Raw genomic sequence first — 14722 nt, 5'->3', positions numbered from 1 at the left:
TACTTCCTACTTCCTGGAATTGTGTCAAAGAATACTCCAGTCACCTTGGGACAAGCTAAATAGACATAGAACAAGGACATACTTTTTCCCATGTGTTCATGCAAAAGGCATTTATGGGGGCCGAGCCCGTGGCGCACTTGGTAGAGTGCTGCGCTGGGAGCGCGGCAACGCTCCCGCCGCGGGTTCGGATCCTATATAGGACTGACCAGTGCACTCACTGGCTGAGTGCCGGTCACAAAAAAAAAAACGACAAAAAAAAAAAAAAAAAAAGGCATTTATGGAACTTAGAATATTGATAGAGTTTGGTTGTGCTGTCCCCACCAAAACTCATGTGGAAATCTGATCCCCAATGTGGCAGTGCTGAAAGCTGTTTGAGTCATGGGGGATCCCTCATGAATGGATTAATGCTCTCTCTGGGGTGTGGGGGTACTGAGTGAGCTCTCACTCTATTAGTTCCCATGAGAGCTGGCTGTTTATAGGACCCTGGCACCTCTTGTCTCTCTCTCTTGCTTCCTCTCGCCATGTGATCTGCTTGTACCTGCTGGCTGCCTGCCGTTTTCTGCCATGAGTAGAAGCATCCTGAGGCCCATGTCAGATGCAGCCCTCCCAGAATCGTAGGCAAAATAAACCTCTGTTCTTTATACTCAGTCTCAAGTCATTCTGTTATAGCAACACAAAATGGACTAATACAAATACTAATCACTGGAAAAGGCAGTAGGGCTAAATGGATAAGACATCAACTTTCCTTGCCCTCAAGATACTCAGAAAGGAAGACAGACAAGGAAAACAGAGTTTAATACCTACTAATTCACAAAAGAACTACACGTGGCTCAATCTTAAAAAAAAAAAAAAAAAAACCTTCAGAAAATAGTTCTCAGTAATTAGAATAGAGTCAAGAGGGTCTGTAATAAATATTACACAGACTTCATTTTTCTAATATATATTTAAAAGGTCATGCATATCAGTAAGCAAACAAGACAAAAATACACACTGATAAAAAACATTTACAAAACTACATGAAAAGTAAAAGCAAAAAATCGCACTAGTTCCAAAGAGATGAAAAACAAAGAAAAAATTTGTTTTGAAAAACAAGAGGCTGTTTTTAAATGATAATAGATGCTTTGAAGGGTGTGAAAAGTGGGCTATCTCATACACTATGAGAAGATAACTTGGTGAAGTATAATCTTGCTGGAATGTAGTTGGGCATGGTATATTCCAAAGCCTTAGTTCATAATCTTTGACAAGGAATTTTACTTTTGAGAATTCATCCTCACCACAAAGAAAAGATAAACATGAGGTAATGGATATGCAAAATACCCCGATTTTATTATTACACAATGTATATATGTATGGAAATACCACACTGTACTCCATAAATACGTATAATTATTACGTGTCTATTAAAAATAAATTAATGAAAAAAATGTATCCTGAGAAAACAATCAGAGATGAGAATAAATATATACAAATGAAAATGTTCATCACAGCATCAAAATCAGAGGAAAAAGAAAACCAATAAATTGAAATAAGTTAAATCTCAAAGTAGAGAAATGTTTAGGTAAAAGAATGGTACATTCTAATGTTAAAATATTAGGTAGTCAAAAAAATATTTCAAATGTTAAATCATATTATAATGAAATGGTAGTTGTACAAGCAGGATACAAATTTATATACTGTATGATTCCAATCATACAGAATATATATTCTCCATTTACTCTGTATACACTTTTTAAACACACACACACAGAGCCACATGCAGGGTTTTAAGAGTGAAAGCATACCACTAGGTCTAAGACCATGCTTCCTTTAGGTTTTCCACTATCATCTGGGGCTGAAGGAGAGGTCAAGTACTAGCGCTAAGACCTAGTTTCCCTAGATTTCTTCATCTCAATCTACAGATATCAGTACGTAATTCTAGGCACAGACTTCTGTAATCCCAAATACACTGCCCTGCTACCACTATCTGCTTTGAATTCACTAAAAATCTCATTATGCATTTTATTCCTATTTATGTGACTCACCAAAGAGCCATAACACCAATGTCAATCCTTATGGAATTAACGTTCTTTTATGCTACTATGAATTATTTTTTAAAAAGAAATGACAGAAACAAAAAATGAACAGATATTAAAAAAATATTTGATAAAATCTATGAACCATTCATGATATTAGTTTACTGGGCTCATTAATCTAACTATGGTTATCTTCATTCTTGAGGAAATATTAGAATTCCTTTTAAAATTAGGAACAAGACAAAGACACCCACTCTCACCACTTCCACTGAATTTTTGTGCAGTAAAATGTATGGATTGGTATAACATATTAGGATGAAAAAAAAAACTGCCATCATTTACAGATGATATACCTGTCTACACAGAAAACTTTGGCAAATCAACAAAAAATAATAAAATTAAAAGAGATTAGCAGGGTGGCTGGATATAAGATAAACATTTAAAATCAACTGCATTTCTACTTACAGAAACAAAATATAATAAAAATCAAAACAGCTATAATACCAACAAAAATGTAAGCTACTCAGGAATAAATCTAACAAAAGTTATGTAAGATCTTTCTGGATAAAACTACAAAACTTTATTTAAATACATGAAATAAGACCTAAACTAAAGGAGACATAGCATATTCACAATCAGAACAACTTTATTTATTTATTTATTTATTTTGAGATTAAACTGGCAAGTTTTATTATCAAATGTTAAGAACTCTACAAAAAAATCAGTAGTATGTAGTAAGTATTACTGCTTATCTTAAAGTCTTTCAGAACTTTGGGCAGACAGCATCTTAAGGCATCAAGTATAAAGAACTTTTTTTTCTGATCCTAAGTGCCAGTTATCATGAATTTTCACACAAAATGTGTTTTTTCCCCCTACTGCAGTTAAAGGGCATTGCTGGTCAGATGAAGAGGGAAACGTTTGGCTCTCCCTTTAAGTTATTAAAGTAATGCTAAGTAAATAAAAATAGCAGCCACATAAATCTGCATGGCATTGCATCCAAGCAAAGGACAATATAACTAATTTAAAGAAATATCAACATTCAATGCACTTAATCAAATTCTGTTTTCTTCTTTGGAGTTATATGAGGCAGCAGTACTAGTTAGCTAGTGTCTAATATTGCACTTTTGTAGCATAAACACAGCTAAACACATAGTGCTAAACACTGACAGCATCAGTGCCTGGTCTAACTGCAACAGTGTTTACTTCTCAGTCCTACCATGCTGACTGTAGTCCTATGCTTTTAAAAGTTTTATTTGACTGTTAAGGCATTAGAGAAAAAGGTTTAAGGCTATCTTAATATATACAAGCGTTCACTTCAGTTAGTATATTGCTCTCTAGAATACAGTTCAAATAGTTTCATTTGTGATATTAAAAACTATGGAATTTCTCTTATTAAAGTCCAAACCATCAATAATGAAAAAGTACAATATAAAATACACATGAAGCCACAATATTCAGTTACATTTCAAACTAGAAATTACTAACTACATGTAGCTGCTTCATTTTTGGTTTCGCATTTTGGCCCCTAGTTCATTCCTGTTTACAACTGGTTCCTGCTGAAAAAACGTTCCAAATTTTTTGACTACATATGTTTAGTGGAGGGTGCACTATTTGTTCTAATTTATCCTCAGGTGTTTTTTAAAAATGGTTATAATTATTTTTAACTGTATAAGACATCATGATGGCCGAGAGACTAGGAAAATAATAGGTTTTATTTCATCACTTTTAAGTTTGTGATTTAGGTATTTCAAAATCTTATTCTTGAATTACTCAGCAAGAGGGCATGACTGTGTAGAAGACCGGGTAATGGAGAGAAAAGAGTGGGAACACACAAAAATGAAGCTTCTATAACAGAGTTCATGGTAGAGATGGTAGACACTAGTGGAGTATTTTTTTAATCCGAGACTTAAAACTTAGGAAACACCTATGATGCCACTTTAGCTGGAAGTAATGGAGACATCTGATTTCCAATTCACATTTTAAATGCCTATTTGCAATCAGCAAGGAGCCAGGTATAGCTGCCTGATGCCTGCTATAAGAATTTGGCTTCACTGGCTCAAATTTTTCACTCCACCAAAAGATAAGGCACAGGCCTACTGTCCAATTATGTTTGCTAAAAATACTGCAGCCTGAGTGTAGACAAACTTCCCCTGAAATTGCTAGAAGTTTTCTTGTGTCTGACGGTTTCAGGATCATACATCTTTCAAACACTTCTTTTCTGAGGATGCTCTAACTGCTGGGGCCCTTAAATACAAACCCATTCTTTGGGTAGAGTCCTTGCCTGGTCATTTGTGTGTATAAGTCCATCCTCGGTTGCATACTGGTAACCTTGGAAGAAGTTAAGAATTTTCTTAACTCCGGTATTGTAGGCCAGGCCCTGCATTCTGACCACCGTGCCAGGCTGTGGAGGGACACCGCTAAGATTAGCAGCTGTAGGGAAGTAGCCAAGACTATTAGGCGAACCTGGGGGGCTGGGATAGTATGCTGTGTAGTTCATGAAGAGCTGAGTGCCTGCTGGGTAGTATGCTGTGGAGGACTGCAGTGCTCGTGGGTTCAAAAGCACAGAGGGCTGATAAATGGCAGCTTCGGTAGGAATAACTGCCACAGGAGCTGGAAATGTGTAGGAGGGAGGAGACAGGCATGGTAACTTACATGGCGGTGGGGATAAGCCATTTCGATTTAAAGTGCCCCCCATTAACACAAAGTTCATCTCCTCAGCTGAACACTGAAAGACTTCAACATATCTGTCCTTCATGGTTTTTTTATGACACTTCTGTGCAGCCATAAATGCTCTGTTCGCAGACTTCATCTGGATAAAGGCATCTCCTGATGGGCGGCCCTGGTGATTCAATACCATGTGAACCCCATGAGTACGAATATATGTGGAGAACTCCCCCAGGAAGCCCAAAATGTCTTCTATTGTGGCTGCATAGAGAAGACCTCGAAGTTGTATACAGTCTCTAACATTTGTAGGGGGCACAAATTGCTGAGGTAGTACTGGAATAATGGGAGGGGTTGGAAGTGGGATGAGAGGGGCCGAGGAGAATCGATTCAGCACCTGCTGAACTTCAGCTGCTGTGCTCCTGAAGAGTTCAATGTATCTTTTACCCAACAAGTCCTTATGCTTCCTCAATGCATTCGGTGCATATTCCTCACAAGCAAAAAGGACAAAAGCATCTCCTGTTGGCCTACCATCTGGGTAGGTGACAAAGAGGATGCCTTCCTTCCCCCCAGTGATGGGGCAATGCTGTCCAAAGAAGGCCACTACTTCTTCAGCTGTGGCGGTGAAAGGGAGCCCCCGCATACGGACAATGACTTGATTTTCCTTGGAGAGAAACTGAGCTACCTCATTGGACGTACCACCAGCAATTTTAAGAAAATCTTCGCCTGTTGCTTTGTAAACCTCAATGTACCAAGTCCCCATGTGATGTTTGTGCCTCTGTAGTGCTAGGTCTCTGTGCTCCTCACATACAAACCTAACCAGAGCTTCTCCATTCCTTCGACCCTGAGCATTCAGACAAAGTGCTGCACCTCCCTTGGCAATATTGAGTCCCTTGAAGAATCTTGCAATATCTTGATCTGAAGATTGCCATGGTAAACCTCATGCTCTGACTACGGTGTTATCATCAATAAGTTCCATCTTGCTGCAAGTACCACTTTCAAATTTGTAATTTACTCTCTCTGGATCTGAAAACATGTGATTATAAGGTTCTGAAATCATTGCTAAAATTATATTCCCCATATCTTCAACTTGAGAGGCTCCATATCAGGAGACTGAACTATTCTTCTTCAAGTTTAAACACTCTGTCATTGCTGCAATATCCAGTTTGTCAATATCAGGTGAACCAGGACAACACTTCTTGAATTCTTTTCGAAGATCAAAAAAGGAATAGAAGCATTCAGGTAGTAATACATTCTTCTTGGAAGCCTCAGGATGCAGGATTTACCTGACGTGAAGCTGCCCACCAGTACAGGGAAAGAAGGAAGTCCCTACTCCAATATTCAATTCATTGCTCACTGACTGGTTAAACTGTTGGAGGGCTTGGTCCAGCTGCGACGCCGAGGACAGGCTTTCGGCGTCTATCTTAGTTTCTTCTTTGCAGTCCTCCCGTCAGTTCCAACTGATCCGGTCTAACTAGTACTTCGTGCAACTGTCCCACCTTCTTGTTGGCCAGATCCACCACTTTCCATAACAGGATCAGTTCCTTCTCATCCGAGCCCAGCTTGGCCCCGGTGGCCCCAGCAGTGATCCCAAAAAGCACCACCAAGTAATCCGGAGAGGCCGTCATGACGATAGGTGGGGAGAGGGAGAAGGGGGGTCAGGAGGCAGTGAGGTGAGGTGGAAGCGAGAACAAGAAAACCTGTGCTAAACCCTCTTCCAAGAGAAAAAGAAAGAGCGCCGCCCTCCCTCGCTGCCGCCTGGGCAAAAGGCGGTAACCAACCACCCCAGCCCACACCTGGCCGGTGCTCCACACCCAGGGTAGGAAGGGGGTTGGGAAGGAGCGCGCAGGAGGCCTGCCCTTTTTGTATTCAATTGCCTCGAGTGTCTATGCAAAAAGCCAGGGGCAGGGCTGAACCCCCGGGTGGCGCGCAATGGCTGAAAGCTTTTCTGTTTTGGCAATCAGAACAACTTTAAATGGTAAAGATGTCAGTTCTGCTCAAATTAATCCCAAAGGCTTTTTCAGGAAATTTGATAGCTGCTTACAACATTGTATTGAAGAGCAAATGATCAACAATATCCAAAACACTGTTGAAGAATAAAGTGAAGAGACTCATCATATTAGTTTTCAAGACTTATTACACAGCTCTAATAATATATACAGTGTTATTGTTTCACAGATTTCAAAAAATTACCCAGTGCAAATGAATAGAGAGCTCAGAAATGAACCCATATAAATATGAACCCATATATACATGCAATAATAAATGTCAGAGGTGGCATTGCAGATCACCAAGAAAAAGTGATTACTAGCACAATAAAAAGTGCTGAGATTAACAGATATTCAGATTTTTAAAAAATCAATTTGAATTCCCTTCTTTACACCAAATGTAAAAATCAGTCTCACATAGATTGAAGACTTACATGTGGAAGCTAAATGTAACACTTTAGATGAAAATATAGGAAAATATCTTCATGACTTTAGGATAAGGTACGATTTCTTAAACAAGATACAATACACACCAACTTCAAGAGAAAATACTGAGAAATTTATTCTAAAATTAATAACTTCATTTGCAAAAACCACCATAGAATAAGTGACAAAGAAAAGCCACAAACTTGTAACTAATAGCTGAGACCACTGGCTGATCTCTAAACTCATTTTCTTTTCTTTTCTTTCCTTCTTTTTTTTTTTTGTCTTTTTTGTGACCGGCTGCACTGCGCTCAGCCAGTGAGTGCACTGGCAGCGCTGCACTCTCCCAAGTGCGCCACGAGGTCGGCCCTAAACTCATTTTCTCTTTTTAGAAATGGACACATGCAAGGGTACTTCAAAAAATTCATGGAAAGATCCATATTATCTTTTAATTCTATTTTTCTGCAAACTTTCTGAGGTATGCTTATCTTTATCAATCTTCTTAGCACTTACATACCATATGGACAAATAACTGAATTCTGGCCAATGGTAGGCTGGCAAAAGTAATATGTACCGTCTCTAAGCCTGAATCATAAAACCTCTTAAGTGTGATCCTCTTGGCTCTTTCCCCCTTCTGGCTGGCTGGTCTAGAAGACCCCGGGACGACTTTAGGAGCCATGTTTAACGGATGCAAAAGATGAAAGGAGCCTAGGTCTCTAAATCACTGCTTAAAAGTTGAAAGCCTAAATAATATCCATATTGGACTGTTATGTAAATAAGAAATTAATAATTTTAAGCCACAGAGATTTTGGGTTTATGTATTACAGAAGCTGACATTATGTTAAATAATACAGGAACCAAACAAAAGATTAGTATCCAAAATAAAGAATTTCAACAAAAAGACAAACATCCTAATTAGAAAAATGGGCACAAGACACAGGTACTTCACATAACATAAACATAAGATGCTAAAGCTCATTAGAAATCAAAGAAATACAAAATGAAACCAGAATGAGTTATCATTTTATCCCTTTTAAGAATACAACTAAGTCTATAACTTGAGATAGCCACTTTGGCTAACAATTTGGCATTTTCAGTCTGACATTTGCATATCTATGACAGGCAATTTCACTCTTCCCAACAAATCCTAGAGAAAGTCTTGCACATGTGTGTCAGGAGACATGTACTACAAAGTTCATAGCAGCAATGTATAAAAATTCCTACAGCTAACAAAAAAAATACACAAAAAAATTTCATTGATGAAAAGAGTAGATAAACTGTCTTACTCCGTTCAGGCTGTTATAACAAAACATCATAAACTGGGTATCTTATAAACATCAGAAATTTATTTCTCACAGTTCCGGAGTCTGGGTAGTCCAAGATCAAGGTGCTGGCAGATACGGTATCTGATTAGGGACAGCTTTCTGGTTCACAGACAGCACCTTTTGCTGTATTCTCACATGATGGAAAGGGCAAGGAGTCTCTCTCTGGCCTCTTTTACAAGGGCACTAATCCCATTCATGAAAGTGAAGCCCTCCCAATGTCACTCAAATTTCCCACTTCCAAATACCTTCACATTAGGGATTAGGCTTCAACATATGAATTTTGAGGGGAACACAAACATTCACACTATAGCATAAATGGTAGTTTGTTCATACAATAGACTGTTGCACAAAAGGAGAAAAGAATTGCAGCTACGCTCAACAGCAATAAATTATCTTAGAAGATAAAGATCAAAGAAAAAACCTAGTCACAGAAAATAGATGATATTTCTAAGGTTTAAATAAAAGCAAAACCAAACTATATTACTTAAGAAAACATAGTTTTAATAGGCAGGAATTAACAAACACAAAATCCAAGAGAGTGATTATCTTTAGGGAAAAGAACTAAGATGGGATCAGGGAAGGGTATATAGGTAGAATCAAGAGTACTGGTGATAGTTGCTGGTGGGTACTCAGAAATTATATTTATTCTTTTGTAAGTTTCAAATATTATGTAAGAAATAATCAAAAATGAAAATGAGAACATAAGGGCTAAAACAACATAAAGAAAATTCTTTACAACTTAGTAAAGAAAGGAATAGAGAATATCTGTGCAAATAAATAAAAGTAAACAAGATTGTGGTTAAAATTCACAATCTGATCTTGTGGTCCTGCCGTTAGCCACATGGAATATATCTCATTCACAGATAAATACAGTAAATTTAAGGCTTAGGTTTCTCTCTTGTCCTCTACTGCAAGACATTCCTCCAAGGCAATAAACTGAATACCTCTGCATGGAAAAAAAAAAAAAAAACCACTTTGAGATAAGTATAAGCAGTCATTCAGAATTCAGTTAGTTAAGAGCAGGGAGCTAAAGAAATCAAAGGTCACAGGTTTCAATCCCATATGAACCAATTAGCTTTGCCCTTCTCAACAATAATTCGGATTATAACAGATATCAGGAAAAAGAAAAGACAAATCACCAACAAAACAGGAAAGGAAAATCTCAAATTTATTAACAGTAGAAGAAGTGTCTTCTCTATATAATTATACATAATAATATTAAAAACTAATATTTAGTCCTCTAAATGCTCACCACGCATTGCCTCATGTAATCTTCATAAAACTCCCAGGAGGTAATACTATTATAATATCCATTTTATTTGATAAAAGTTGAGTTGACCTAGAGAAGCTAAGTAACTTGCCCAAGGTCATACAGACAAGTGGTCAACTCTGTGATCCAAGCCCATGCATCCAGACTCCAGAATTTATGTTCTTACCCATTGCTCTGTAAATACACCCCTAAAAATCCTACATAAAAAAAGTTCCACTACAAGCATTTGAAAAAAATTAATTAGGGATAGGAAAAATGGACGAATAAAATCTTCCTACCATTTCCCCTCAACTGTATATTCCACTTGCCACTTAATCTCTTATTAATCAAGTGTGATTCCCTGGTTCAGCACCAACAGACTGAACTGAGGACATGATAGAAATACAGAATCTGTCCCCAGTCCAGACCTTTCTGAATACAGTCTGTTTTATAACAATAGCCACACTAGGTGACTCAGATGTAGATTAAAATTTAAGAAGCGTTTACCTAGACTACCCTCACCCCCACAAACGTTCTTACTTCTGGGCCTATACTAATGTATTTCTGACAAGAAACTAGAAACTGCTTAACAATTTTCAAACTGACATATACCACTCTCTCTGTGAAAGCTTTGGCAATACCCTCCTCTTCATAAACATGCTCCCTGAAAACATTCTTTCCACAAAGTTCCCATTTGGTTCCCAATAAACCAAGTGGATCTGTTGCCTGCTCTAAGGGGCCATGTCCACTCAGGATACAGGCAACTGAATGGCCAGCAGTGCTATGGCCTACCTGTTGCATCAGCTGATCTGTGTGCAAAACTACTCGCCAATGCTACGAGGACCACAGTGTCTAACAACGACTCTTGATGTGTTCATCAACTGTAATAATAAAATGAAGTTGTTAATTACCTTCACAAGCAAAAATGGCTGGATAAATTTACACTAGATTTGGCAGGTATTTTAGGGGATGTTATGACTTTAAACATAGGTTTTTACATGAAATTCACTTGTGAGTATTTGTGTGTCTGTTGAAGGGGGTGAATTCATAAGAGCAGAAACCATCTTGTTCATCTTTGTAACTCTTGCCATTAAATCGAGTACCTAAAATACAATGGAAGTTTAATAAGTATTGACTGCATAACTGAATGCATGAATAAATACATGAGTGATGGATGGATGAATGAAAGAATGTATAGAAGAAGAGGTGAGTTTAGTTGGACTGAATCCTAAAGAAGACTTATAGCAGTATTGATATGATACATGATATGTTACTGTGGAGTATACTATAAAGCAAACGTATTTCACAGGGCCTATTTTCCAAAGCCTTGCAGTCTCAGGTTTAGCCTAACTTTTTGGAATTACATATAGAAATGTTAACCTTGCAAAAGACAGGAAACTTTCCTCAGGATAAAGTCTTTGTAACACAGCAAAGTTGCTGGCTCAAGGACAGACAAGTTACTTGATTGATATGTAAAAATGCTGAGGAAGCTGCTGTAGGGAAAGAAAATGTTTGCTAAGATCAAGCTTTTGTTGGTGGATTGACTTCACCTTTTGCAAATTGCATTATGGAAGGTCACTACTTATTTCAATGATGTTACTAGTTTTTCATTTTTTAGCCATGATTCTGCCAATATCTTTGTGTCTTTGTAATGGTTAAATCAACTGAATTTTCTTGTAAAACTTCCTTTTCTTTACAGTAAAAGGGAGAGGCTAACTTTGGAGGCAGCTGCCACATTCAGTTGTGCTCCTTCTAATGGACAAACTACTTCTAATGGAGAAGTGTAGTCCATCCGGGCCTCAATGCACACATAGTGCTTGAGTATTCATGTAATTCTTTTCTTCATATGCGTTACACAGGGAAAAGAGGTGTAATATGCTACTAATTGGTAGAAATTATATAAATCATATATTTCTCTCCACTCCTGCTTCTCTAATTCAGGGCTTCCACATCTCTCCTCTTATCTAAATTCAGTGTCCCTCTGCTTGCTAGGAGAGCTGCTAGAAAACGGCAAATCCATTTGTCCAGGTGGTTAGGCCTGGAAATCCTAGGTTCATTTTTAACTCCTCCCTTCTTCTCAAACTTCACATACAAGCCATCATTAAATCTCATGGACTCTACTGTGAATTATTTTCAGAATCCAAATATTTCTCACAACATATTCCCAGCACCTATTCCACTGAATTCCACCTGGACTATTATAATTCCCTCTTTAATTGGTCTCTCTGTTCCCTCCCTTGCCTTCCTACAGTCCGATTTCTGCATTGCAGCCAGGATGATCCTTTCAAAACATTGAGTTAGACCTCACCACTCTTCTGATTAAAACATTCCAATAGGTTCCACATTGCTCTTCTACTTAAAACACAAGAATGGTTTTCCATCTAACTCAGAGTAAAATCTACATCCTTAGTGGCCTAATGAGGCCTTAGGAGACCTACCCCATATCTACCTCTCTGAGAACACCTCTCACTCCTCTCCTCATAGCTCTCTCTGATCTAACTGCACTTGCCTCCTTGCGAGGCAAGCTGCTGCTTCATTAGCTTTGCACTTGTTCTCTCTGCTTAGAATGCTCATCCCTTAGATATCTAAATGGTTCACTTCCTAGAGTACATGGTATATAGATGCAATTGAATACTACTCTGACATAAAAAAGAAAGAAATTCTGCTATCCTCAGCAACATGGATGAGCTTGGAGAAAATTATGTTAAGTGAAATAAGCCAGTCACAGAAAGAGAAATGCCACATGTTCTCACTTATATGTGGAAGCTAAAAATGTTGTTCTCATAGAAGTAGAGAATAGAATAGTGGTTACTAGAGACTGGTAGGGAGACAGGAGAAAGGGTGGTCAATGGATACAAAATTATACAGACACAGAAAGAGTAAGATATAATGTTCTACAGCAATATAGGGAGACTACAGTCAACAACAAATTACAACTTCAAGAAGTTGGTTGAGAGGATGCTGAATATTTCCAACATAAAAAAATGACAAATGTTTAAGATGAAATATACGCTAAATACCATGACATGATCATTGCACACTGTATATATGGGCCCAAATATAACCTTGAACTCCATAAATACATACAATTATCATGGGCCAATTAAGAAAAATTAAATTTTAAAAAATTTTTTAAAAAGATGAAATATAGCAGTTAAGATTAAAATCAACTGTACAAAGAGGGACCTGAATGTACATCTCAAGTGAATAAAACTTGATGGTTTTAATTGACTATAAGCTCAAATGAATCAAATATATGACATGAATGACAAGCCAGCTAATGCAATTTAGGTTTGTAATAGAATTATAGTATTTAAATTTTTTTTTTTTTTGGCAGAGGGGAATCTAACCCTTGACCTTGGTGTTATAACACCACTCTCTAACCAACCAAGGCAACCAGCCAGCCCCAAATTATAGTATTTTGATTAAGGGAGATTATATTCCCACTTCAGTGTCCGCATTTGGGAGATGACATTGAAGGAGAACTTTGACTTTCCCAAAGGAGAACAACTAGGATGATGAGGAATCTAAAATCCATGTCACAGGAAAAATGACTTAGATAATTTTAAATCATTCTGCTGGAGGAAAAAAGACTTATAGGATAGGAATTGATTGGGTAGTAGACAATGGAGGGAAGTGTTTTTGTTTTTTTCCTCTCTTGCTCTTTCTTTCTAAATTGCTTATTATGGAGAAACAGGTTAAAAAAAAAGTCAGCAAGATAGTGAGATTGGTATAATAATCTCTCATATACTCAGCTGCAACAATTATCAATTTATGGGCAATATTGTTTCATCTATTATTCTCCGAACTGGATTATTTTGAAGGAAATACCAGAATTTCAGATGTCATGTCATTTCATCTATAAAGATTTTGGTATGTATCTTTAAAAGACAGGAACTTTTTAAAAAGATTACAATATCAATGTCACACCTAAAAAAGTAATAATTTCTTAATATCATCAAATATCTAGTTAGTATTCAAATTTCACCAATTGTCTCACAAATGTTATAGTTTCTTGAAATCAGCACCTAAATAAATCCATATGTTGCTAAATAAACAAATAAATGGTTTACTGCCTTTAGATTTCTTCTCAAATGTTACCTTATCAAAATGGCTTTCTCTCACTACCATTCACAAAATAATAGCACTGCCACTCTCCATCATGCTCTATCTCATGCTTTATTACTTTTTTCCATAATACTTATTCCCACATGGCACATGTTTGTCAGTAACCCTCTGACCTGAATGTATGCACCATAAACACAAAGACCTTGTTTTGTTCTCTGAAGTTTCTACAACACCAAGAAAAGCACTTAACACATCATAGGATATCAATAAAAATTTATAGAATATGTTTTTTAGATATATTAGTTAATAGAGACTTCTGACTAATAGTATGATTCCCACATTTTACTATAAACCCTTAATGGAAATATACTTAATTCATGAAAAATCAACTTTCAATTCAAAATTCCTATCTTTAAATACCTACATTTCTCTTTCACATAACACAAGAGCAATTTTTTAATCTCCATAAAGTGTATTTTATTTTAAGGTCACCTCACTTGCTACACAAAGTTTCTTTTTTTCTTGGTGGCTGGCAGTATGGGGATTCAAAATTCAGAGAAACATGTCCAACAATATCTAACTAATATTCATTCATCATCTCATTTTCAAACTCCAGTTAAAATAGGGCAAGGATAGAAAAAATACTTTGAGTTTTATCTTTCATTATTCGGCCTGAATGTTCTCAAATGTAAATGCAAATAGTAAACTGACCAAGCTTGAGAACATTTGACAGCTATATTTAGTATATCATATATCATTCTTGCACCTAATATTTATGAAAACCATTAAACATGTTTTACCTATTTACACATAACTTTATGAGTATAATAAAATTTTCTATCTCAAATACCCCACTAATGAGTCTAACGATCAAATTAAAGGGAACAACATACAGCACCGTGATTAAATCAATGCAGACTTTAAAAGGTTTAAGTAGATTCTGAAAAAGTCAACCACTATGACTGAGGAACATGTATACTCCCTATAAACATAAAA

The 14722-nt window shown here is 36.9% G+C and overlaps 2 protein-coding genes across 2 annotated transcripts in view; both read right to left on the bottom strand.

The window, feature by feature from the left end:
* Window positions 1-14722, bottom strand: part of CNTLN (centlein) — a 289401-nt gene that overhangs the window by 173100 nt on the left and 101579 nt on the right. The gene's annotated exons all lie outside the window — the stretch shown is intronic.
* LOC134365135 (epithelial splicing regulatory protein 1-like) lies at window positions 4093-6301 on the bottom strand. The gene is given in 2 exon segments (XM_063081331.1): window positions 4093-6120; window positions 6122-6301. Coding segments are annotated over 2 exon segments (2043 nt in total). The 3' UTR covers window positions 4093-4257.

The sequence above is a fragment of the Cynocephalus volans genome, chromosome 16 (genome assembly GCF_027409185.1).
Source record: "Cynocephalus volans isolate mCynVol1 chromosome 16, mCynVol1.pri, whole genome shotgun sequence".
In the NCBI taxonomy this organism is placed as follows: domain Eukaryota; kingdom Metazoa; phylum Chordata; class Mammalia; order Dermoptera; family Cynocephalidae; genus Cynocephalus; species Cynocephalus volans.
Note: the sequence above shows the minus strand (reverse complement) of the source record. Positions and strands in the feature narration are given on the sequence as shown.